Here is a 25,565-nt window from a genome sequence, read left to right as displayed (position 1 = left end):
TCCACGGGCCTTGCAATCGGCTTTAAACATTTTTTTCCCCCGACTCCTTCTGAAGCCGAGTCAGGCTGGGCACATCAGGCTGCTAGCTCAGGGCCCCTGGACATGCTGGCTCCTGGCTTCGCCCCATCTCTTGTCCGGTGTGAGGTCAGAGTGTCCAGGTGGACCTGAAGGCCATGGGGTGTGGTTCTGCTGGGTGGCTTCATGGTGGCCCCCGCCCCTCGGCGTGGGCAGACCTGCATGCTTCTGCTGGCTCCCTGTGGACGTTTGGGCGCTCCCTACTCTTCCTTGGGCCTCAGGGGCCTGCTTCTTTGAACTCGGGGGCTGGAACCAGTCCATCCTCGGGGGTCTAGCATTGTTTGGGACTGAGAGGTCCAAGAGGCAGAGACGTGGGTACACTGTCATGACATAGGAGGGGCACCAAACCCTTTGGGAAGGCAGCCTGGGGGCTCAATTCTTCTGGTCTGAGCCCCACCACCACCACCACCGCGCGCGCGCGTGCGCGGTAGCTGTAAGACAAAAGCATCGCATTCTGGCAGTGCTAGGGGGGAGGAGTGTATTGCCCCCAGCAGCAGAGAGAGTCTGGAAATGAACACAGGGTGGGGTGGGTCTCTGGAGCTGTTGAGCTAGATATGGGGTTTGGGGGCGGGGTGACGGGGATGAGAATCATCATTTTTGAAAGTGTGAAGGAGGCTCCAGGGTCACCTGTGGTGTGCTGTCCAGTCAACCCCAGCACTTGGCATCCTTGGGCTGCAGAGGGGCTAGACCCCCATAGGGGCTCCTGGGCTTCTATGGGGTCACGTGGCCAGGAGTTCCCCTCCTTGCAGCAGCTGAGGTGGGCTCAAACCACCAACCTACCATTTGCCAGCCGAGCACAGAACCCCGGGGCCAGCACAGATCACATCCCTGGCCTCTACCCACTAGATGCTAGTAGCACCCCCACAGTCTCTGTTGTCACAGCCAGCAATGTCCATGGTGGGCAGACGCCCCCGTTGAAACCAGAGGTGAAGCCCGGTGCCCTTGTGCAGAGCAGGTCAGAGGGAGTACTCATTGACAGGTCACCCACCTTAGAGTCCAGCCTGTGTCCTGTGCCCTGGAGGCTACTCATAACTCTGTGGTCATGGAAATTTTGAGTCCCGGACCCTGAAACAGGCCAGACCAGGGGCCCTTCTCCTCATCTGTCTCCATCTTTGGATTTAGAATTCTCTTAGGAACACCCCCCAACCCCACCACCCCCCACCCCTCCAAGTTTTTAAGAAAAGCATCAAATTGAGGAAGAAGTGCCGTTGGGATTAGCTTTATTTCCTGTAAGTAGCATTTAGGAAGCTACAAGTTAGGTCAAGGCAGCTCGAAGCAGATATTGGAATTCAATTAAAGGCAACGAGTGGGGCCTGTGACCCCCATTTTCAAGGTAATTGCTTCTCAGGCGCTGAATGAATGCAGCCCGTCGCCCTGTCATTAAGCAGGCGGCCATCTGATCGCTGCGCCTGACCGAGCCTCCCAGGCAGGAATTATAGACAGCCGCGGCGCTTGCTGGGAGCCTGCCGGCCTGCCAGCCTGCTAGGCTGGGTAGTCAGGGTGCTCATATTGCTTACTGTTGGAGGATGCAAGCAAGCAGAGTATGGTGGGAAGCCTGGCAGGCAGAGGCGGGAGGGAGGGCTCGGGGCTGAAGATCTGAGAGGGAGTCAGAGCAAGATGGGCCCCAGGGGCCCGGCTAGGAGTGATCTGTCTGTCTGCCTGCCTGGAACACTGCCAGGCACACTGGAGGGCTTTGCAAAGGGCTTCATGGTCATCGTTCCGGTCTGCGGGGGCGTGGCTATCTCTGGCTGGGAGCTGAAGGCTGTGGACAGACATGGCCTCATGGCACAGGCAGGGAAATGTTACGCTTGTCACACTGACTGGGGTGACCCCCATGCACAGTGGCACATGCACCCCTGTCTGGTCTGGCCCTCTCCCTCCCCACGACCCCTTCTTGTCAATTGGGCTATTTTGATCAATGGGTTTGGGGTTGATGAAATAATAGCATTTGATTGTGGTTTTCGGTGCAAGTGTACCCAGCAAATATGGTTCCGGTTCCATGGTTTCTGCACAACCTGTTCACTGACATGAGTTACATTGTTCACAGTGTGTAACATTCTCTTAAACTGTGCCGTCCTGTGTTTTCCTTGGCCCCCACCACTCTCATTTTCTTATCTTTACTTTATGATCCACGCTATTTGGGGGAAAGAGATCGCCAGCTGTTTCTTCCTAGTCTGTCTTGGTCTCGAAGCTCTGTTAAAATGGGTACCGCATCTCCAACCCAGTACAGTGTTGTCATAGCAACCAGCAGACCTATACTGACACACGGGTGGTGGCCCCCAGGAGGTGGACAGGTTGGGAGTGAACCCGGGTTTCTTGCCTGGAAGGCAAGAATTCTCCCTTTGATCTACCACTGCCCCCAGGACATAGATGTGGCTTGTAGGATATTAATCACTTGCCTTCGAGTATTTCCAGGGTCACCACGGTATGGAGAGAGTAGAAGGACATGGTGGTGGTGGGAGACAGGAATTGCTGGCCCAGCCCCACCTCACTCCCTTGCTGGTCTGAGGGGACTCTTGTATCCCTGTAGGCTAGATGGGCCCGGGTTCCTATGGGCTGCCCACCCTTCCTTCCTTGCATCCGGAGGACCGAGGCACCCTTAGACGAGAGCTTTGGGCCTGCTGAGATGTGAAGTGGAGGGGTCAGTGGAGACCCAGGGATCTCTTCCCGGAGAGGTCAAAAACAAAGCCAAGGCAAACTCAACGCCACAGAGGCTATTGTGACTCATGGCAACCTTGTATAGGGCACCCGAGGCTGGGAGCAGACTGCTTCCGGTGGACCTGAGCCCACCAACCTCAAGGTCAGCAGCCTAGCACCTAACCCGCTCTGTCCCTCCAAGGCTCCGCCCTTGTCTGCACACCCTCTGCTGGGAAGTCCTTGGCAAATTTGGGCTGTGCAGACGCTTGGGCATCTCCCTGGAATGTAACCCAAGGCTGGAGCCTAAAGAGTGAGCATTCCCTCCGCCCGCAGAGGCTGGAAGCAGGTGTGCCTCGCCCACTGGAGCACGGCCCCCAGGCGCCTCTTGGACATGCTTGGGGCTGCCATGAGGCTTTAAAGGAGGGCACTCACTCATGAGTGGGCTGGCTTCCAGATGCCCCTCTTTGGTGGGGATGGGGTGGGGGCAAGAGTAGAGCAAGGGTGGAACAGGGAGCTGCCAACTCCCTTGGATGCTGGAGAAGCCCTGGCGTTGGCTGGGATGGTGGAGAGAGGCGTGGAGGGCCCTCCTGGAGTTGATTTCATCTCTCCCCGTGGGGGAGAGCTCCCCGTGGGCCAGCACCGCTACCCTCCCCCACTCAGATGTCACTGTGTTACAGCACATCGTCCTCTGAAGCCAGGGGACGTGTCGCAGGCACGGCAGCCGTTCGGGACGGGTGAAGAGAAAGGCGCTCAGCTGCCCAGGGAGTGGAAATGATGCGGCCCGAGGTGGCCCTGCCGGCGGAGGGGCTGCGGCTGGTGACTTGGGGACGGCGAGGCCGCTGGATCCAGGCCGGCTGTCTCCCTCTGCTCCACTGGGGACGGTACCGTTGTCTCCTCCTGACTGTGACCAAGGCTGTGGGTGGCAGCTCCTGTGCCCGGCAACTCTTGTGTCTGCTTTTCGCCACGAGGGAGGAGAAGACTTGGCCGAGGTTGCCTGCTGCCTGGACCCCGAGGGGCCGCCCTTCCCTGGACTTTCAAAGCAGACTGTGGGCCCGTGTTTCTAGCAGTCAGTTCCTGGCTATGTGGGAGGCTGGCTTTCAAACTACAAAGCTCTTCGCTCTTGCATGGACGGCACTTTCCTTGGTGACAGAGTGGACACTCCCGCCCAGCCTACTCGGGCAGAAGAACCAGCAGTCCTGGAGGCCACACCATTGAAAGCCACTGTTCCCGTGCTGCCAGGGCTGCCTTTGTCCCAAGTGGGAGGCTGGATGCCCTATGAATGGCCCTGGTCACAACTAGCTGCTCTAACCGCATCTGATGCTCCCCAATCACTTACCCTTCCTGGCCGGGCCCTAGAGCGGAGACGTGGACGGCAGAGGCTGCCTTGGGGTAGAACCACACTGCTGGATTCTTCCTCCCCCTCTCCCCGCATCCCTTCTCCCCACATCACCCCGGCCAGACTGTGCGGGGCTGTTGGAGATGCTGAGATTCACTAGACAGGGTTCCCTGTCTTCCTGGACCTCCGCACCTGGACCTCCACGGTGCGACAACTAAGTTGGCAAGTGTCACATAAAGATGAGAGTGGTGTCTGTTGTTGCCCCGGTTAATGTTTTCTGATGCTGTTGGAAACGCTCCCTTCCTTGGGGGACTTGCGTGGGGGGGGGGGGTCTTATCTGGCCCCAGGAGATGAGCCCATCTTGGTTTTGCAAACCAGGAGGCTAGAGCCCAGGTGACTGGCCCAAGGTCACCTCACTGATAGGACCGCCTGGGCTGTAGGCACCCCTAAAGAGGGATCAGTCCATTCTGACCAGGAAGACGGAGAGGGCTTCCCAGAGGAGGTGCCGTGTATTGGGGCTGAGCCCGGAGGATGGTAAGGGGGGTGCCTGGAACAAATTGCCCCCCCCCCTCGCCCCCCATCTTTCCATGGGTGCACATCTTTCCTCTCTGCCAAGGGAGTTCTAGATGGGAAGGGCAACCCCAGGCGTAGGCTGCCAAGCAATCAGCCCAAGATGATGTGCTGGGCGCTCTGAAACCATCTTCCTTCCCCTTCCTCTCTCCTCTTCCTCAAGCCTGTCCTGTCGTGCACTGTAGAAAGTGGGTGTAGAACCCCAGCCCCTGGTTTGGGAGAGGGCTTGACCAAGTCACTAAACTCACTGGAGAAGTGAACGGCTCAGGGCCACATTCTAAACCCCAAAGGTCCAGCGTGGGAGACACGCACGGTAAACGGGGTCTCTGGATGATGTGGAGATCAGCCCCCCAGGGGAAGACAGTCCTTAATGCATGGCCCCTCCGAAGGCCCGGTGTGTTTCTTTGTACTGGTCACTCTCACACTGCAGTTGGTTTGCATGACAGATGGTGAACAAGTGCCCATCTACCTAGCAAGACATCCGTGTACCAGTATTGGTAATGATGAGTTCATTCATTCATTCATTCATTCATTCCGACTTCCATAGAAGAAAAATCCAGACAGGTGAACAGTGACGTCATCGAGGGCGTGGAGGGTGATTTGAAAATCTGTATTTCCCTTTAGTATCTCTTTCCCCAATGAGCATGTATTATTTTTGTAATAAGCTATTAAAAAATGTTTCTTTCTAAAACAAAGGTGTGTGGGGGCTCAGGTCTAAGCTTCTTGGCTGGGTGGGCGGGCTTCTGCGCTGGACCCCGAGATGCGGGCACTGAGGGCCCCTGAGCGTTGTTTCTGCTGTGGTGTTTTCAGGGTGGGCTAGCGTCCACCATCAGCTCCTGCTAACTGCCCAGGGACAGGTCTTAGACCGGGACCCTTAACTCCTGACCTCAAACTCTTCCTAGCTCTGGGAATCTCGCCTGCCATCAGAGCTTGCCCTTTCCCCCGGGTTCTGTTGTTAGTGAACAGTTTTGGCAGAAATCTGGCTCTTGGCAGATAAAATCTTAACACTTAGCACATCTCTGCTCAGTAGACCTCCCCCCCTCCCCCAAAGTCACTAGCTTTGTTCCTTCAGGGGGTTTCCTTAGGAGCGGTGGATGGGTAGTTGACTAATCTGAAGCCCAATTCTCACTCATGCATGCGTGGTAGCATTTAGCCAGGTCCTGGCTGCCCCCTCCAGCTCCCCTGGCCCGAGGTGCCAACTCAAGAGCTGCCCACCCTCCTGTCACCAAGCCCGTAAATCTTTATGGAGCAGACGCCTCCTCTTGTTCCCTTGGAGGGCTGGTGGATTCGAACTCTCACCCTTGCCTTCAGCAGCCCCACACTAACCCGGCAGCACCACCAGGGCTCCTTTAAAACTGAGCGTGAAGGCCTGCTTTATACAGACAACTTTTGGGATGAGCCCAGGCCCTCACTTAGGGCCTTAGCCTTTGTGCCAGAGTAGAAAGGCGTGTCCTTGGGCACCTCCCGGCATAGCCGAGGCTCTAGTCACTCCTAAGAAATACTTCCATCCTTAAGAAGTACTTGTCTGCTGTCAGCCTGCCCCATAATGCCCATGGTCTTGGCACGGTCTTAGGAATGCTAAAGGGCATGCTGTCAGGCTGCAGGGGGCAGAGCCAGGGCTGCCCGGGCAAGCCAGGGATTGGGGCACGCGGAGACGGGCCAAGAGAAGGCCCTGAGGTTACAGTGTCAGATGTCTGGGGAGTCGGGGGGCCTGGAGTCCTGAGTTTCCTTACTGTTGTTGTGGATGACGACACCGAGTTAAGGCACGTAAGCTTTCTAGAACATTGTAAGCCGTGGGTAAACATTAGCTCCCTTCACAGTCACGGGAGGAGCAGTCATGAGTATCCGGCGGGCGGTTACTTGCAGCGTTGTCTGAAGTCCAGCTCCCCTTTTGTGTAGAGTTAGGGCATTGGAGGCCCGGGATGGTGAAGTAACCCAGCCGAGGTCGTACAGCCAATAAAATTCGGGAGCTGGGACTTCTGATTCCTGGTCCGGTTGGTTCCGGCCAGCACCTCCACCCCTTACCCGGACCCCGCTCTCCACCCTGTTGCCCAGTGATCCTAGCTCTCCCTCCTCCAGTCCCCAGTTCTTATTGCTTGACAAACGGTTCATTCTGGAAGCCAGGCCTGACAGGAGTGTCTCAGAAGTGGGGAGTCTGCCCAGGGCCTGGCCTTGGCCTTGGGTGGGTGGAGCTGGCAGCCCCCGGTGGAAGGCATGTCAGCATGAGCCTGCCAAGGGGCTGCTGGGAACTTAAACCAATGGATCCCCTGGAACTGAGAGGGAGCCCCCGCAACTGTGGTTTTTAAATGCATGCATTATTTTCTCCACCTGGGAACCCTGCGTTGAGAAATGCCATTCTGAGCATGGGGGCGGGTGGAGTCTTTGCAAACCTAAATCTTGTCCTTAAAGATGTAGTCCATTAACAAATTGTTCCTTCAGCAAGAGCATGTGGACTGAGCCAGGAATGTGGAAGTGTGTGTCTGTGGGGGGGGGGGTCGACGGAGTATTTGGGGGTGGCAGTCCCTCCTTCACGGGGGGCCCTCATGCCCCTCCTGCCCCGCTGTGCTCATGGTCAACTTCATTGCAGCAACAGCAGCTCCAGGCCCAGCACCTTTCCCACGCCACGCATGGCCCCCCGGTCCAGCTGCCACCCCACCCGTCGGGCCTCCAGCCTCCTGGTATCCCCCCGGTGACGGGGGCCAGCTCGGGGCTGCTGGCACTTGGCGCCCTGGGCAGCCAGGCTCACCTGACAGTGAAGGACGAGAAGAACCACCATGAACTTGACCACAGAGGTGCGGCCCCAGGTGGGGAGAGAGGGTGGGGTGTGGGTTGGGCCCCACGTGAGAGGATGCAGCAAATAGGCCACCAGGACAGGTGAGCAGAGGACTGGGAGGTGTCTCGGAGGCCATCTGCCCTGGGACTTGGCCACACTACCCGCCTTTCAAGGTCCAGTCCCTATCCCACCCCTTCCTGACAGGGGGAAAGGGGTGGGGGTGGGGGCAACCCTTTCAAATTCCCGTGGGAGTTTTGGGGTTGGCTCCGGTAGCGGGCGTGGGGGTGGGGGTGAAGAGCAGGCCTTTCCTGAGGGCAGGGATCAAGGCCTGGGTGTTCTCTGTGGCAGATGTCTCCCCCGCGCAGGCTTCAAGAAAAGGCACACAGTTGCCTTCCAATTCAGCTGGGTCACCTGGTGCACTGCTTGTAAGCACGTGCCCAGGGATGCTCCAGCAGGGAGCTGGCTGGAAAGACAGGGTCACAGAAGTCCTCTACCTCCCCTGCTTGCGCCCCCCCCCCCCCACAACCTTTACCCAGAGGACCCTGGAAGCCGGCATCAATCAAGGAGGGGCTTAGGAAAGGAAAGAAGCTGGCTCCTTGGCAGACCCTTTTGTAAAACTGCTGGCTTACATGTTTCCGGGTGCACCTGACAATGGGCAGGGCTTTGGTGTATCCTCACCTGCCCAGCTCCAGGGTAGCAGCAAGTCTTGGGGATTGGCGGTTACAGCCCCGTGGCCCTTGAGCCTCCCCACAGCAGACAGCCAGCTGCTGTTAGGCTGACCAGGAGGGGCTTCTTGGTGACACAGAGGATGGTTAAGTGAAAACCACATTTTAAAAGACTCAACTAAGAGTGCCCTCCTCCACTCGATAAAGTTGCTGGCCCCTAGCCCCTACAGGTGCCTTACTTGGCATAGCATGTTTCCTTCCAAACTGGAAGCTTAAAAAAGTGGAGTTGCCTTGGTGCCAGCTCTGGGTCTGTTTGGGAGAGCTAGGGCAAAGGCCTCCCCTGCCGCCCCCAGGGGCCTGGTGGGTATGCACTGCAATCTGGGTGGTTAATTTCCAAACTCAGAAACTTCACTTTATGGCTCCTCCTCGGCTCCTCCGGCTCAGAGAGGCCAGCCTGCTGCCAGTTTGAAAACCAGTGAACTAGCAAAACCACAAGGCCACTGGCCACAGATTGACCTTGTCTGTTCTTTCTTGTCTCTTTTCCATTTGGTGTCGGGGCTCGGACCCTCCTCCTGACCTGGCTCTTCTCCCGCACAGAGAGAGACTCGAGTGCGGTAAGTGATGGGGACACGCAAGGTGTTTGGGGGCCTGGGAGGAAGAGAGGGGCCAGGGGTTCCTGCTTTGGCAGCTGGCTCCTAGAATTGCCCAGTGGGCCTAGGGTGGTCTTGCTGGGGTAGGTCACTGGGGTTGCTTGTCACTGTTTACTTGTGCCCAGAGCTGGGAGCGGGGCGGTGGTACTTTCAATGTAGACTGGGGAGCCAGGGGGAGGGGTGGCTGCCCCCTGCTGTGAGTGACCTTGGGTTGGGGACAGTCCTTCATCGCTGAGCCTTGGGGCCATCATTTGTCATTTGAAGAGCTTGCTTGAACGGAGCCCACGCTCCCTCCCTTTCCTCGGAGAGATGATTAACCAAAGGGCCCAGCTGGCCAGCCCCGTCGCAGCCAGGCGAGTTTGTGGAACCTCTGGGCTGGGGACCCAGGTCTCTCACGACTGTGCCGCTCTCCCCCACCTACAGGCTGCCGCTTCCACCATCCTGTCACCCCCACCACCCCCTGAGGTTCCTCCTCTGTTCCGAGCTTTAGCTCAGTTTAACGAAGTGCTACCTCGCGCCCATGAAGGCCAGGCCGCCTGCATGTCTGCCAGTGCCCCAGATTTGCTGTAAATCTTTCTGATCACACCGAGGCTCAGAGGTTCTGTTTCAAGTGGACCTACCTTCTGAATAAGAGCGGTGGAGGCTGCAGAGAAAAAAAATAAGTCATCGCCGTTCTTGTATCCTGGGCCATCCCATCTGTTGGGACGGCTCTGGTTGTTACCTCCTGTGGAGTAGGACTTGGAGGGGGGGGCAGTTAACTAACCGACCCAGCAAGCCTCTTCCTTGGCAGCTCCCCGCCATCCCAGCCTGCCCTCCCCACCACTCTGTAAGGCCCCCCTTTGTGGCGAGGCCCATGGCTCCTCGTCCGGGGCCTAGAGATGGCTGGGTGCTGAACAAAGGCCTCAGTGATGGTGAAAATCCATTCTGCCTGCTTGAGAGCTGGCCCCCAGACTGTGGCCTCTTTGAAGAGCTGGCTTGCTGGTAGAGCATTGGATGGGGCCCCTGGAGGTTTAGACCCGGCCCAGCTCCCCGAGCAGAACGAAGTTCCCTAGGGTTTTCAGGGGAAACAGACCACCCCACTTGTCTTACCCATGAGGCACCTCTGGGCAGGTGCTTGGAAAGACCCCTTTAGATCAGGAACAGCAGGATGGGGTGGCCAGGTGCAGAGTGAATGGAAGGGGGTATAAGCCTGACTCACCTTGACTCTATCCTCCACCTCACTTAGATTTCCTCTTGACTCTGTGCCCCAATGGTGCATGCTGTCTGCCAGGAGAATAGACTACACACACTCACACATCCACAGCCACATACATACACTACACATACTATACTCACATACACAGGCACATACTGCACATACACACACACAGACACACACAGATACACACTACACGCAGACAGATACACACTATACACTCTCATACATGTACGCACAACACTCACACATACACAGGCACATGCATACACTATAGTATACTCATACACACTCATTGACAGATACACTGCACACATACATACACACTACAGTCAGACACATAGATACACGCACGCACGCACGCACGCACAAGCTGAGGCCTTCCCTCTGCTCAGCAGATGCCCAGGGCCAGGTTCCTGAGGATCAGTGGGAGAGAGTCCGGGCCGACGGCTGCCTGGGCGGCCAGTGGAGGGCCGAGGGCTGCAGTTCCCAGCCCTCTGGAAGCCCGGTTGTCAACAGATGAGGCCCGGACAGGAAGGACAAGGCTCTGCTGGAGCGGGAGGGCCGGTGAAGGGGCAGGAAAGGGTCCCAGAGGGGTTCGTCTGGAGTCCAATTAGAGGTCGCTTCATTCATATTTCCTTGCCTCGCCAAAGCAATAAAAAATACTTAGTTTTTTGGCCGCCTGCCAGCCAGAGGCGGGCTGGATCGATGCCGCTAAATGCCTGACATAAAATGCCTGACATGACTCTCGGGCGGGCGGTGGTGCGGGTTTTCAGCCTGACTGCATGAGAAGAAAGAGCTCCCTGTTCTCCCGCCATGGACGACGGGGGACACGGAGGGACGCCCGCCCCCAGCCCCCTTCCCTAGCCTGAGCGGGGAGGGAGACACTGCTTAGCGAGAGGTGGCCACCACCGCGCGGGGAAATGGAGTGGAATGACGGTGGGTTTTCTGCCTGCGCTCGCGGCAGCTAATTGAGTCGCGGCTGTGTGCACACGGCCCCACCCCTGCACGGCTGTGGGGGAGACTGAGCTCTGTTCCATTAGAACCTCTGCTTTTTCTTTGAGGCTTGATGGTTCTGCCATTTTAATGCGCTCCAGGCAGAAACTGGGCAGGAAAGGGCTGCCCAGAAGCCGGCTCAGGGAAGGAAGTGAAGTTGGTGCCTGCACTGCGTGGTCCCCCTGGACAGCTGCTCCTTGGCTGTCCTTTCTTGCTCCCTCCAGGTGACCCTTAGTGACCCTTGCCCTAGAGCCTGCAGTAAACGCTTGCTGGCAAGCTGATGCCAACTTTTGTCGACCCCACTCATGTCAGTGCCAGAACGGCACTTCAGGGCCGTTTCAAAGGCTAGATTCTTTGGGGGACTGTGTGTGTGTGTGTGTGTGTGTTTTGCCAGGCCCTTCTTCTGAGTAGTTCCTGGGTAGACTTGAACTGCCAACCTGTCAATTACCACCAAGCTCTTCACCCCACTCGGGAACTCCCGCGCCAGCATCGGCCTCTCCTGTAGGAAGGGAGGCACCACACAACGGTCCTCAGTCGGTGTTTGATGTCCGCCTCTTCCAAAGAGATGTCTTCTCCAGGTGTCACCTGCGTACTGCATGACGTTTGCCACTGGACTGGCTTTTTCTTCCCTGTAGTTAGACTCTTTGCTCCTGAACAACCTTGCTTCTTCCTCCTTCCTCTGTGTCTGGCAGCAGGCCTGAGCCAGACCCGGGGCTCAGACAGACAGTGACTGGGGGTGGGGGGTGACTGAGCAAGGGGGTGGACATACTGGGTGGGCTCTGACAAGGAGGAAGCCACAGAATGTCCTGGGGACCGCTGCCTCAGGCATGAAGAGACAGGTGTGAGCCCTGCCCTCCCACAGGCCGACGGTTGACAACAGTGGGCTGTGCTGTGGGAGATCGTGGGGGCTTCTCTGAGGGCAGCTTCGGGGGGCACGAGATGGCTCCCAGGCAAGGCTGTGTGTGAGTGCAAACCTGCAGAAGACCCGGCGCTGGGTTCTCCGTGCTCTGGCGGCTGGAGGCACAGCGCTGGGTCTGTGTGTGTGCCATGCTACCGTGGAGGGAGGTGGCTGACCTGGAGCCCCTCCCTGCTTCTAGAACAACTCGGTGTCTCCCTCGGAAAGCCTGCGTGCCAGCGAGAAGCACCGGGGCTCCTCGGACTACGGCATGGAAGCCAAGAAGCGGAAAGCAGAGGAGAAGGACAGTCTGAGCCGATACGTATGTCTGGGCAGAGGGCAGCCGCAGGGAGGACCTGGCTGTGGGCAGCGAGTCAGAAAGCCACAGGGTAGGGGGCCAAAGCAGTGGCCCCCTCAAGGACAGGAGGGTGGGCCATGAATCACCACCTGGCCAAGAGCAGACTGGGGGTCCTCAGCACCTCCTTGGGCCTGCCTCGTCCCTAGACTGTTAACAGCACCCCAAAAACCAGATTGCTCCAGGACTGTGTCTGCCCCTTGTCGCTATAGCCCCAACTCTGGTCTGTGGACACCCACCTGTCCATCAGACCCCACAGTCGAGGTTCACATCGATGCTGACACCCCCGGCTTTGAGGCTGCAGCGGGTGGACCATTGTGCCCGTGAGTGGTGGCAAATATAAACGAGCCTGAGAGAAGCGTCTGAGAGTGGTGTTAAAGGGCAGTGGGCGCGGGTACTGGGGCCACGGTTAGAAACCCTCCCCCCCACCCACACACTAGCTGCAGGGGCTCTCATTGCCTGAGAAAAGGACATGGGCTTTGGGGCGTGGTCCCCCATTTCAAATCCTGGCTGAGGGGAAGAGGGGGCCTTTCCAGCTGTTGTGGGAGGCAAAGATGGCGGCTTCTCACTGGCCGGTGGGCTTCACTCTCATTCGCAGGACAGTGACGGGGACAAAAGTGATGACCTGGTGGTGGACGTTTCCAATGAGGTGAGGACAGGAAGGCCTGCAGGGGGGCTCTAGGTTTGGGCACTTTGTACCTGGGCTGGGTGCCCTTGTGTCTTGGCTCCTGAGCAGGGTGACCTCGGGGCATCAGGCCTGCTAGGGACGCCAGGGCAGGGCTTCAGTGAGTGGCAGCTGGACAGTCTTAATGCCAGAGGGTTCCCCAGCATGGGGTCCAGCTCTGCGTCCCCTGCTCCTACCGGGCTCTCTGTTCTCACTGCCACCTGCCTGGGGGCGGGCAGTGCCTGAGAGGTGCTATTGCAGGCCTGGAATAGACTCTCCTTGGAGTTGAGTCCTGGCTTCTTTGAACTTGTGTGTGAACTTGGGCAGTACTTTCTCCCCATCTGTCGGATGGAGGCTCAGCCAAGATCAGTCGGAACTCCTTGGTCCCTATTAGGACTCCTCTCCTAGCTTGGGCTCCTCCAGTGTGGTCCCAACCCAGAGCTCCTTCCCCCGAAACCAGCCCGTGGATACCATGTGGGTCCCAGTGGGTGATCCACCACCAGTCTTGGGGACATGGGCGGATGGTATCGGGTGGTTCCAGTGCATCTCGGTGTCCCCTGTGCTTTCAGGACCCAGCGACGCCCCGGGTCAGCCCGGCAAACTCCCCCCCTGAAAACGGGCTGGACAAAGCCCGGGGCCTGAAGAAGGACGCCCCCACCAGCCCCGCCTCAGTGGCCTCCTCCAGTAGCACACCCTCCTCCAAGACCAAAGACCTCGGTCATGTACGTGGGGTCTGCCCGGGCTGCGGCGGCCAGGTGGGGGACTGACAGCGAGGCCTCCTTTCCAGAGAGACCCTCCAAGCGTTACCGGGGGCAGAGTGGGAAGAAGCTTTGCACAGGGGTCCAAGTGGTGCTTGTTGGGAGGGCAGAGGGGCATGGAGTAGAATGCATACAGGCGTGGCTGGGACCCAGGTTCAAATCCTGCCTGCCCTACTTCCTGAGCCAGTGGTGCTGCCGCTGCTGTGGGCCATCACAGCACGGGTGGCACTGCCCCACAGGGTTCCTAAGCTGTCATCTCTGCAGTCGCCGCCAGCCAGGCCTCTGTTCCAATGGCAGTCCACGCAGAGCCCTGGGTGGGCTGCACTTATTTCACGTTTCCGAGCCTCGGCTGCGGCTTTGTGTAGCTGTGGAATGGGACCAGAGCCCCTGCTGCCCCCAAAGCTGGAGCGTGTGCGAGGAGGCTGCAGGCAGAGGATCCCGGCTCTGAACGTCCCTGGGGCAGAGTGGGAGCAGGTTGGGCTGCTCACCGCAAGGTCTGGAGAAAGACGGGGCTCTCGCCGACTCCCTTAGCGTTAGTCTCGGCAGCTCACAGGGACAGCTCCACCCCATTCTCTCTGGTCACTGAGTCACTCTTGACTTCATGGGAGTGAGTTCGGAGTAGTTTGGGGAGCCGGGTGGAGGCATCCCTTGGGGTGCCTGAGGGCCCAGTTCTTGGAAGAGAGGTGCCTTTACCGCTGTTGGTCTCTGTGTCTCCGTTTCAGAATGACAAATCCTGCACTCCTGGGCTCAAGTCCAACACCCCCACGCCCAGGAACGACGCCCCAACTCCGGGCACCAGCACCACGCCGGGGCTCCGGTCGATGCCAGGCAAACCTCCAGGCATGGACCCGCTAGGTACAGTGGGGAGTTGGGCTAGGCCCACCCGCAAAGATGGGCCACATCACCCGGGTGTGTGCTGCCTTGGGCTTTCCTGGGGTGGCCTTAGGGCGGTTCACCAGAAGGTCCAGGAGGAAGGTTCTGAACGAGCCAAACCCTTTCTCTCCCTGGGCCCACTGTCCCAGCGTCCCAACAGGACGGGTTCGTCTGAGGAGCAGGCAGATTGCAGGGTGCGGGTGGGCAGGAGGGCAAGCCCGCCCCCTGACGCCCCCTCCGCTCCCTCTGCGCAGCCTCTGCCTTGCGCACGCCCATCTCCATCACCAGTTCCTACGCCACGCCGTTTGCCATGATGAGCCACCACGAGATGAACGGCTCCCTCACCAGCCCCGGTGCCTACGCCAGCCTCCACAACATCCCGCCCCAGATGAGTGCCGCCGCCGCCGCTGCCGCCGCCGCCTATGGCCGGTCGCCAATGGTGAGCTTCGGAGCTGTACGTAGACTTTTTAGCTCCTTTTGTGGGGACCGGGTGACGCGCGTGAGGCTCCCAGGTTCTGGGTGGCACCCCTCCATATGCAAGGGAACCCTCAACTTGTCCTACCAGGGGAAGTACCCCTGAACCGGTGGCGCTTGGCTGGAGGACACATTGTGGGCCTGACAGAGCTGGGTTGTGCTTCCAGCTTGCCTGCTGGTGGCCAGGCCGGCCACTGCCCTGACTGCTCCTTCCTAGGAGGTGGGACTGCTTGCAGTCTCCCCTCGCTCTTAGGGGGTGGGAGTCCCAGAAAGTGAAATATTTGGCAAAGGAGGAGGAGAGTCATCAGAACAGTATTTGCTCAGTGGGGTGGGGGTGGGGGGCGAAGGTGGTAGGGTCTTTTTTCACGAGGTAGTATCAGTCTGTCTCTACCTCCTTAAGCCAGGAGGCGCTCTAGTGAGGGAGGTGGAAGCGAGGCCAGGGAGAAGAGAGAGCTAGGATGGAGGATATTGATCCAGAGTTGGGGTTTGGACCCTCCTCCAGCCCTGCCTCTGGCCTGGGCAAGGTGCCTGTTTCCTGTGGCATGCTGGGTGGCCTTGGGGCCGGGGCTGAGTAGGGGGATAAAGGAAGTGGCTGAAGGAGTGTCGGGCAGCACCTCTGGGTAAGGAAGGGCTGGTCTTGTCTTGCCTTCCAGGTTGGTTTTGACCCCCATCCGCCCATGCGGGCCACGGGCCTGCCCTCAAGCCTCGCCTCCATTCCTGGCGGAAAACCGTAAGCTCCATGTCTGCTCTCTGTGCATGCTTTGTGGGAGGGACAGGGATCGTCCATACCCTCCGACCTCCTCGGCCCTGGGCTGCTGCCCCACCTGCTGAAAATGCCCCACAGCAGGCCTTGGGCGCTGTGCCTGGGGGATGTGCTCCCTCTGCACTCTGGTAGACTATCCTCACTGAGAATCTGCTCACTGTTCCAGAGAGCACTTGTAGGGGTTAAACGGCATGTGGTCCAGCTACCCCCTCCCCCTGAGATGGGCCCAGCACGACTCCTGTATGGAGGGTCAAGCTGGGCTCCCTGGTGCAGCAGGGAGCCACATATGGTCTCTCCGTGGCATTGGCTACTCATGCCATGCCTGCTCCTTGGTGGCCAGAGCTGTAGCCCCTGCGGTGGGCAGTGGGCAGGGCAGGCTTCTTACTGCTGTACTGATGGAAGACTCTCTAGAGAAGGGGCTGGTAGACTTTTGAGACGGGAGAGCCAGTCCTGTCTCTTACAGCAGGTGAAACAATATTCGAGAGCCATACGTTTATTTTCACAAACGGAATCGCGGTGATCTGAGGAAGACTCTCTAGAGTTTTTTCAATCTTACTTTAGAACCACACGTGTGCACTGGAAGAGCCACACCTGGCTCTCGGCCGCAGCTTGCTGAACCCCTTTCTAGACCGCTCTGGTGTCCCGGTGTCTCGCGTCCTAGGCAGATGCGGGCCTGGCTCTGCCCCACAGGTGTGCAGGGATGTGGCTCTGACCTGAGCTGCAGGAGAGGAGACGGTTCCCTCTCCGAGACTCCAGGTGCTCAGGTGGCAGCTCTCAAGGCCACAGGGGTGACACGAGGGGCCTTCAAAAAGTTCGTGGGAAATTCTGCTTTGTTCCCATTGCTCCCTCCCTCCGCCCTTCTGGCGCCCGCTGGTATACAGCACATGCGGTGCTGGGAGGCTGGCATTGCCACGGGAGATTGCCCATTCTGGGCCACCTGTGCTCTCTGCGTGGTGGGGAACGGGGGCTCAGCCAATGCACCAACACAACAGGACAGGATACGACAGGCACCCCCACACCCCACACCCCAATCTTGCCCTTAGACTCTGGCCAGATGCCCGTGACACTGCACCCCCTCTGCAGCTGCTGTTACACCGAAGCTTCGCTTCCCCCACATCTGTCTGAAACGGGGGAGCCACCACCAGGCCCCCTGTTTCAATTAAGGCTCTGTGACAGGAAGCAGAGCAAATTTCTACAGGGTTCTTCCTGGGCGCAGGGAGAAGGGGGGCCCTCCCTGGAGGAGATGTCATTGGCGCTGGGCTTTGCCTCTGGCCAGTCTGTCAGGGTGTTTGTAGGTCGTGTGAAACAGGGAGAAGCAACGAGCTTTGTACTCCCGTAAAGGGCACCGAAACACTACCCCGCCCTATAGGGTCGCTGTGAGCCGGCCTCGCCTCAATGGCAATGAGTTTGGTTTGGGGAAAGAGGAAGAGATGAGGAAGAGGCTTTGGTTGGAGGGAGGGTGGACAATCGGGGTTAAGGCCAGGGTTGAAATGCTGGTTGGTCGAGCCTGGCCCAGGGGCTAGGGAGCTTGGGGAGACAGCAGGGAACCCGCCACAGCCCTGAGGCCATGGTTTGCACCCAGCTAGCTGTGTTTGGGGAGCTTCTGGGAGCCGAGGGCCGGAGGCAGGCAGGCAGGGTTGTGGGAGTTGCTGTGCGACCTGGGGTGGCAGTGTGCCGGTTCTTGCCCTCCCAGAGCGTACTCGTTCCATGTGAGTGCCGACGGGCAGATGCAGCCCGTGCCCTTCCCCCACGACGCACTGGCAGGCCCCGGCATCCCCCGGCATGCCCGCCAGATCAACACGCTGAGCCATGGGGAGGTGGTGTGCGCCGTGACCATCAGCAACCCCACTCGGCATGTCTACACCGGCGGCAAGGGCTGCGTGAAGATCTGGGACATCAGCCAGCCGGGCAGCAAGAGCCCCATCTCTCAGCTGGACTGCCTGGTGAGGGCTCAGGGGGCCCTGTGTTAGCTGGGGTGAACTGGCAACGTGGGGTGCTCTGAGCACCTGTCAGGTGTGCATGCGAGCGCGTGTGTGTATGTGTGTGGTTGGAAGGCCTGGCGGCCGTGGCTCACCCCTGTCCTCTTTGATCCAGAACAGGGACAACTACATCCGCTCCTGCAAGCTGCTTCCTGATGGGCGCACGCTTATCGTTGGCGGCGAGGCCAGCACACTCACCATCTGGGACCTGGCCTCGCCCACACCCCGCATCAAGGCCGAGCTAACGTCCTCGGCGCCCGCCTGCTATGCCCTGGCCATCAGCCCTGATGCCAAGGTCTGCTTCTCCTGCTGCAGCGACGGCAACATTGCCGTCTGGGACCTGCACAACCAGACCCTGGTCAGGTGAGGCTGGCAGGTGGGGGCACCCTGGTCTGCTGTGGCCAGGCTCCATGGGTTAGTAGGAGATGCGAGGAGGAGGGATCCGAGATGTGAAGGCCACTCAAGTGTGTGCCAGGGGGCAGTGGTGCCGGGTGCTCCGAGTGGGCGGAGGAAGGAGGGGGAGCTATGATGAAGAGGAGTGAAGACGTGGCGGGCGAGAGCTCTGTGCGCTGTGCGCTTCCTGTTCTCAGGGCCAGGGAGGGCCCCACGGAACAAGCCCTGTGTGGGGGACCAGCTCATGCTGTCTCCAGCCTCGTCATGAGGCAGGCTCTTGGCCCCTGCCATGTGCTTCTTGCCCACTGAGAGGACAGAGCCCATGGCAACTGGAGGAGCCTTGGGTATCAGTGCCAGAGGCAGGGCCGGCCACTCATCGTCACCGTAAGAGAAAATGATCAGGGGTCTTGCTGCCTGGCCTGGTCTTGCACCCACTCTATTCTGACTCATTATGACCCTTTAGGACAGGGTAGACCTGGCCCTGTGAGTTTCTGAGACTGTAACTCTTTACCAGAGCAGAACGCCTCTTTCTTTTTTGGACCAGCTGGTAGGTTCCCACTCCTGACCTTGCGGTTAACAGCCCACCTGGCCATTAGGGCTCCTCTGGCCTGGCCTAAGTCATGCTCAGACCCTGCACGGCCTTGGTCTCAGGAGCTGGACCTAGCTCTGAGCACTGCGGAGGGGCCTTCAGGGGGCAGTGCACCCCTCGGGCCTGCTTCCTCTTCGGCTCAGAGTCTGAGCTGGCTCGCACTGTTCAGAGCCATCCCGGTGGCCATCCCGGTTCCCTGGGACTCACACCTCCTTGCCGGTCCCGACAGGCAGTTCCAGGGCCACACGGACGGGGCCAGCTGCATCGACATTTCCCACGATGGCACCAAGCTGTGGACAGGGGGCCTGGACAACACTGTGCGCTCCTGGGACCTCCGGGAGGGCCGGCAGCTGCAGCAGCATGACTTCACTTCCCAGGTACGGGGCAGGGCAGAGTGATGTCAGGGTGAGGGCCTACCTCAGTAGCCCGGGCAGGCTTCCTGGAGGAAGCAGCGGTGAAATCCAGTGAGCAAGGCTTGGGAGTCAGGGATACTCACCTGCCGCTTAGGTGTGATTCTGGCTCTGCTAATGTCAGACCCTCTGGCCTCGGATTTCCATTCCTGGGGTAGGAGGATGGGCGGGAGCTGCTTTGAGGGGCCGGTGGGAGCCCCTTTATTAAAGCTGGTCCGTGGCTCCTGGAATCCACACTGCAGCTGCAGGTGTGATGAGGGCTGCGGGGTAGTGTTTATTCTGGTCATTTCCTCACCTCTTTTCTCAAGTTCGGCTCACACCGCAGAGACGGGCTCACTCTGGGAGGGAAATAGCTGGGCCCCCTCCGATAGAATCCTGGGTCTGCTGCTGCACATGTCTGTGAGCCCCCACTTCCTCCTATGCTACATGGAGTCGCAGAATGACACCCTGAGTTATTGGGCGGGGGGAGGCCTTGCCTTGCAAATGGCAGGGTAAGATAGGATGGGACTGGGGTCTCTGAGCCTGGAGTCCATTGGAGGGCCACGGTGCTGACTGTGCCCCACCTCTGCAGATCTTCTCCCTGGGCTACTGCCCCACTGGGGAGTGGCTGGCCGTGGGCATGGAGAGCAGCAACGTGGAGGTGCTGCATCACACCAAGCCCGACAAGTACCAGCTGCATCTGCATGAGAGCTGTGTGCTCTCCCTCAAGTTTGCCTATTGTGGTAAGCCGGGGAGGGGGGAGGCCGGTGGGGGAGGAGGGTCACTCCCCTACCTGAGGTTATCCTCAGCGTACAGCAGGAATAGAATCCGGGGACCAGCAATCTCTTTGCCATACTTTGGGGATCCCCCTTACCCCTCGGAGTTAGGTGCTGTCACAGGGTACAGGCACTGTCCACGCCAGGGTTGGAAGCTGGCTGAGCAGGTGAACAGCTGTTTTCAGCAGCCTAGTAGCTCCCCCGAGGGCTGGAGGCCCAGGCTCGGAGACCTCGGGGCCTGCTTCTGACCAGTGCTCCCTCATCCACGCCCTGTGGACAGCCCTCAGCCAGGGGAGCCCTCACAGGGGAAGGGCACCCATGGGTCGTTCTCAGAGCGTGACTGTTCCCATCATTGTGGCCACCTCTCCACTTTTTTACTTTGGAGGCATCAGCTGACTGTGTGTATGCGTGTGTGGGTGTCTAATTGAGATTCACCAACCCCTGCCTTTTCCCATCCTAGCCCATGCTTCCCCCAGAGAAAGGCCGTGTTGCTTGTCCATGTGTCTCCTGCAAAATGCCTCTCTCAAGGAGCGATTGATGCTAAGCACTGGCTAGCGGTTTCCATGGCAGCCGGCCTTGTCTGGGCAGCTGAGGTGGGCAGGCACAGGGTGACTGTCCCTTCCCCGCTTCCCCTCCCATCTGCAGGCAAGTGGTTTGTGAGTACTGGGAAAGATAACCTGCTCAACGCCTGGAGGACGCCCTATGGGGCCAGCATCTTCCAGGTACCGCCCTCCCACCGAGCAGCAGGGGGGCAGGGTCGGGCGCCGGGGGCCAGGACAGCCCTGCCCCTTTGCAGCCGCTCCTGTGGGGGCTCCAGGACAGGTTCTCCAGTGAGCGGCCTTAGGGACTTCACTGTGGGCCAGGGACACGCTGTTGCTGATGCTCACTGACCACTGGGGGCGGGAACTTTTAAGCCAAGAGAATTTGGGTGGTAGAATTTCCACCTTAACATAGGGTAGACCGGAGTTCAGTTCTCTTCCATACCGCCCCTGTGCAGCCCCTGCGCCCCTGCCAGGGGAGTCCTGCACGTCGCTGTGGTGCTGAGCCATTTTCAGCAGAGCTTCCGAATGAAAACAGAATAGGAAGAAAGGCCTGGTGATGTGTTGCCCAGGATCCACCAATGAAAACCACATAAATGACCATGGCCTGGTCTACAGCCAGTCATGGGGAAGACAGGGTGGGGACCAGACTGGTCCGTCCTATTATGCTTGGGGTTGCCATGAGTTTTGGGGGGTGATGCAGTGGCTGGTAACAGCAACACCAGTGTAGGACAGAAGACAACAGCGTCCTGGTGGTGTGCTCTGTGACGGGCCTGGAGCAAGGGAACTGCTGGCACTCATCACAGCGGTGGGCAGCCCAGCAAGTGGAGCTCGGGGCCCAAGGGGACGGGAGAAAGCATCTGGGCAAAGAGGGAACATTTTAGCCCTTTTTGAGATCTACGCCCCAGCTTGATGCCCTCACACTCACACAGGCTTGGTCTCTCCTGTGCACGCGCGCGCGCGCGCGCGCGCGCACGCACACACACACACACACACACACACACACACACACACACACTCACACAGATTCTGTGCGCTGGGCATGTCCTGTGATGTGGATGGTCAGGGTATCTCAGCCTTCCAGAGGCTTGCCCTCCACTGGTTGGCGCATAGATCAGAGTGGGGAGGGCCTGCTGACCCCTCAGAGAGAGGCCCCTGACTTGGGGAACATGATGATGCCAAAGGGCTCAATTCTGATCCTTAGGACCTTCTGAGAGCAGGCTGGACCCAAGGGTGGGTGATCCTGCCCCCAGTGAAGCAGGCGATTGAGTCTCGGGAGTGTAAGGCTTGTCTGGGCTGATAGTTGGCTGACTTGAGTTGATAATTGATGCTCCAGGCTGCCGGGAGGGGGGCAGGACTTTATTCAGGGGTATTGAAATGAATAATGTGGAGGCCTGAGAAATTGAACTGTCTTTTCTCCCCCCACCCCGCACCCCTTACCACGGCTTCTCCTCCTCGCCTCCCTCCTCCAGTCTAAAGAATCCTCGTCCGTCTTGAGTTGTGACATTTCGGCGGATGACAAATATATTGTAACGGGCTCTGGTGACAAGAAGGCCACAGTTTACGAGGTCATCTATTAAACAAGGGCTCTGTCGGGGCTATCAAATGCCGGAGAAGCAGACGGGGCTGTCAGCGAGACCCTGGGCGCAGGCCCCTGTGGACAGCGGCGTGGTCCAGGTTGCGCCCCGTCCGGGCTGCGAGGGCACGCTCCTGGCTCCTCTTCCTCCCCAACACCCCTGGCCGATGTTACAAATAGAACTCGGACTCCCCACCGACACCCTCCTGAATCTGTGTCTCTTCTTGACCTTTCTTTGGGCCTGTCCCCACGGCCTGGGGTCGGGGACACAGGAGTGGACCACATTTTTGTGCTGGGGTGGGGGTGGGGGGTCTCTTGTTCCCACTGTGCAGTGCACAGGGTTTGTGAAACGTGTTCATAGCGGACTTCTGGCTCTGGGCCTGGTCAGTGGGGGGGGGAGGCCCTGTCTGCCCCACGGGAACCCCTCCGCTCCTGTTTTCGACTGCTGTATGTGTCATCCACTCCTGGGGGTGGCTTTTTTTCATTCCTTCGTTTGTTTACTTTTAAACAGAACTTACCATCTGGGGAGGGGGGACAGGGGAAGGGAGGGAACAAGCTGAGGAGGGATCGTGTGAGGAGAGGAGTCTTAGGGGGCAGGGAGGGAGCTGCAGCAGGTAAGAAGACTGACCCTCCGGGGGGCGCCCCCTGAATGAGCTCATGTCCGGGTGAGTTTGAGGACAGCTGCACCGGGTCTGAGTGAAGTACCAGGTGGGCAGACAGACTGATGGCAGTGCGGGAGACAAGTGCCAGCCAGGCATCATGGGAGCACGGTTGTCTGTGGCCCCTGAGGGCCCCATGGGCTCTGCCTCGTCCTCACTCTGGTTCTCTGCCCCCCTACTTCTCCTCACACGCCCAGCCCTGGTCAGCCTCTGGGGCATCCTTGGTTCTGTGAAGAGCTATCGAAATTCAAAGGGACCCCCCTCTCCAGCCCCCCTTAATCTTCGGACACAACCTGGAATGGGGAAAACAAGTTAACAAGAGAGCATAGCAACTCAGCTCAGGGAGCTACCAGAAAAATAGCAACTGATGTGGGTGCTGTTTCGGGTTTTGTTTTTGTTTTTGTTTTTTTGAATAAAAAGACTTAGAAGTGATGTCCTTTTACAAAATGCCTTCACCCCTGTCCTGCCTGTGGAGCCTCCATCAGCCTTCTAGCCTACAAGGGTGTGAGCCTGAAAGGATTATCCCCAGGGCTCAGCCCAGACCCTCCGAGGGGGCCGGGGAGGGCGACGGCCACCTCACCACACTGGTGGGGGTCAGGCTTGTCCTCTTCGGTCTCTTAGGACCCCCAAAAGCTACAGTTAGAATGTTGTCCCTTGCAGGTACCGCTTTGGGTACCGATTTGTTTTAAGGTGTTAGGGTGGTAGCGGTGGATCTTTTTTTTTTTTTTAAATCCTCTTTGGTCCTTTTTCTTCTTTCAAAGAAAAGTTAGGCCGCTGTGAGTCCCGGTGGTGGTGGGTGGGGGGCGGCCTCTCCATAGGGGTAGCATATGGAAGATCATTTTTATACTGCATTTTTATGGATTATTGTATCATGTGTGCTTTGGCCGGGAGAAAGAAGGCGGAGCTTCGGTGAACAGCACTGTGGTGGGCCATACTCCTGGGCCAAGCAGCTGCCCTGACAGGAAGTCAGCTGCCCTGACAGGAAGTTGGGGTCTCTTGGCCAATCTGGTTCCCTGTACTTCTGGGTGGGATAGGGTTGGTGGGGGCTGTTATCTAGAGTCTCCTCTCTCTCTCTCTCTCTCTCTCTCATCTCTTCTATGTTCATCCACCACCACTTGTAAAAACTAGCCAGGAGGGAGGGAGAGGGGAAAAGAAAGTGAATTCCTGAAGGAAAAAGAAAATGAAAGTCATTGTATTGAGCTGTTTTTATATTTTTAAAAGTTACTATTTAAAGGTTGGTTTCATTGTTGTGTTTTAATTGTGCACACACACACCCTCACCCCTCCTCCCAAAGAAGAAATGTGAATGGTCTCCTTTGTCAGGAAGAGGGGTCCACATCCCCAGATGTGAGCGAACTTTATGCCTGTCACTTCCAGTGCTGCCGCTGTCCACTCCCAGGAAGGGCCTGGTGGACCTGGGCAGTTCCGAGCGGCACTATCCCAAGCCTGTGTGGTCATGCCGGTGTGCAGGGCTGGGGGCAGGGCTGCCTTCACAGGGGGCAGGACCATCTTGACTGCAAAACCAGGTGGAACAAAAATCAGATGCATCACGAACTTCCCCTGAAGCTTCACTGCATCTGAGCCCTGGATACCGGCATCATCTTTTCCCTGAAGCTTAGCTCTAAGTATTGTAGGGAGATAAGAACCTCAGTCACTTGGGGGGAAAAAGGAAAAATATGCCTACCTGTGAGGACCCGCCTCTCGTCCTGTGGGTAGGAGGACAAGCACCCTGGGGCTCCCTAGCTCAGCAGCCCCTTGTGTGCAGAGAACTGTATCCGCAGGGCACCTTCCAGAAGCCTGTCTTGCTCGACCTGCCTCCCAAGGCACCTCTGAGTGGGTTCCAACCCAGCTGCCAACCTCTGAGTTTGTAGTTCAGTAAGTAAGTGTGCCCCCCAGAGCTCTCACCGCCACAGAGTCCCTTCCAGTCCCTAGTGGCCTTATAAAGAAGAGAACCCACAGGCCCCTCTGGATTTCTGAAGTTGTCAATCTACCAGGGCAGTAAGCCTCATCTTTCTCCCACAGAGCGGCTAGTGGTTTCAAACTGCTGACCTTGTGGTTAGCAGTCCCTGGTACCAGGACGCCTTCATTTCTGAGAAGGGAAGGCATATCTCAGAAAGGCATCTCTGGGTTCTTTCAGGGCCGAGTGATGCGGGAGGCCCAGGTCCTGCTCACAGGAGCTCGCATGCAGGGCAGTGTGGGCAGGGGTGGGAAGCGGAGAAGGCATAGCGTCTCGGTTTGACCTGTCTAAATGGTGCAGCACAAGACCTCAATGCCTCTCCTCCCTGCCACCATCTGCAGGCAAGTGCATCCTGACACCGAGCTGCTCCTGTCCCTGTCAACTCCCCGCAGTGTGGCTCCCCCCTGCAGCCTCGCCAGCACCACCTGAGAAATCGCCCTCTGTCCCACTGAAGCAGAATCGGCATTTTAATGGCCCGTTGGTGATTCCGGGGCAAGTTAAAGTCTGAAGAGCGCCTATCCTCTGGGAGGCCATTCCATGGTAAACAAGCAGCTGTAAACACAGCAAAAGGGTTCCACAGCCCAGCTATTGAAAGTTGCTCCCTAACTGTCCTTACAGGGAAGGTTGGCGCTAGTCTGAGCATTTCCATTTCCACTGCCTCTGCCTGTTTATGGCACCTGGTGCACTGAGCCAAACCAGAATTTGAACCCACCTGCCCCTCTGCGGGAAGATAGGACTGCCTGCCCTCAAAGGGTACGGTCTCCAGCGCTCTGGAGCTGCCCCACCTGGTCCCATAGGATCGCCACGAGTCAGAATCAATAGAAAGACCACGAGTTTGTCTGCTGTCTGCCCAATTAAGCAGCCGAATCGCTCGAGGGCATCGGACCAGACCTCGGGACCCAGGGTGGTTACCAGCAAACGCCAAGCCTTCGATGGCTTGAGAGTACCCTCTTCATCCACGAGCCTGGTGGTGCTCGGCAGCTGAATCCTGGAGATGTGGCCGGGCATCAGTCGTGCCTCTGCTGCTGCT

General features: G+C 58.4%; 1 protein-coding gene across 4 annotated transcripts in view; it reads left to right on the top strand.

Annotated features, from left to right (window-relative positions):
- The window catches only part of TLE3 (TLE family member 3, transcriptional corepressor), a 54,130-nt gene extending 31,647 nt beyond the window's left edge, over window positions 1-22,483 (top strand). For 2 of the 4 annotated variants that reach the window (XM_004711951.2, XM_045285731.1), the window contains exons 7-20: window positions 7,206-7,410; window positions 8,654-8,670; window positions 11,995-12,114; window positions 12,746-12,796; window positions 13,381-13,533; window positions 14,292-14,424; window positions 14,697-14,881; window positions 15,570-15,646; window positions 17,373-17,622; window positions 17,774-18,021; window positions 18,870-19,017; window positions 19,622-19,772; window positions 20,451-20,527; window positions 21,817-22,483. In XM_004711951.2, the coding sequence (XP_004712008.1) occupies window positions 7,206-7,410; window positions 8,654-8,670; window positions 11,995-12,114; window positions 12,746-12,796; window positions 13,381-13,533; window positions 14,292-14,424; window positions 14,697-14,881; window positions 15,570-15,646; window positions 17,373-17,622; window positions 17,774-18,021; window positions 18,870-19,017; window positions 19,622-19,772; window positions 20,451-20,527; window positions 21,817-21,924 (1,923 nt within the window). In that variant the 3' untranslated portion in view covers window positions 21,925-22,483. Of the gene's footprint in view, window positions 1-7,205; window positions 7,411-8,653; window positions 8,671-11,994; window positions 12,115-12,745; window positions 12,797-13,380; window positions 13,534-14,291; window positions 14,425-14,696; window positions 14,897-15,569; window positions 15,647-17,372; window positions 17,623-17,773; window positions 18,022-18,869; window positions 19,018-19,621; window positions 19,773-20,450; window positions 20,528-21,816 lie in introns of all 4 variants that reach the window. The other 2 variants (XM_004711949.4, XM_045285730.1) reach the window with 1 other exon arrangement.
- Window positions 22,484-25,565: the final 3,082 nt, after the last annotated feature.

Source organism: Echinops telfairi, unplaced genomic scaffold, assembly GCF_000313985.2.
Source record: "Echinops telfairi isolate 266 unplaced genomic scaffold, ASM31398v2 ScPeMD7_7475;HRSCAF=8513, whole genome shotgun sequence".
Taxonomy (NCBI): Eukaryota; Metazoa; Chordata; class Mammalia; order Afrosoricida; family Tenrecidae; genus Echinops; species Echinops telfairi.
The sequence above is the reverse complement of the archived record's forward strand: the minus strand, read 5'-3'. Positions and strand labels throughout refer to the sequence as shown.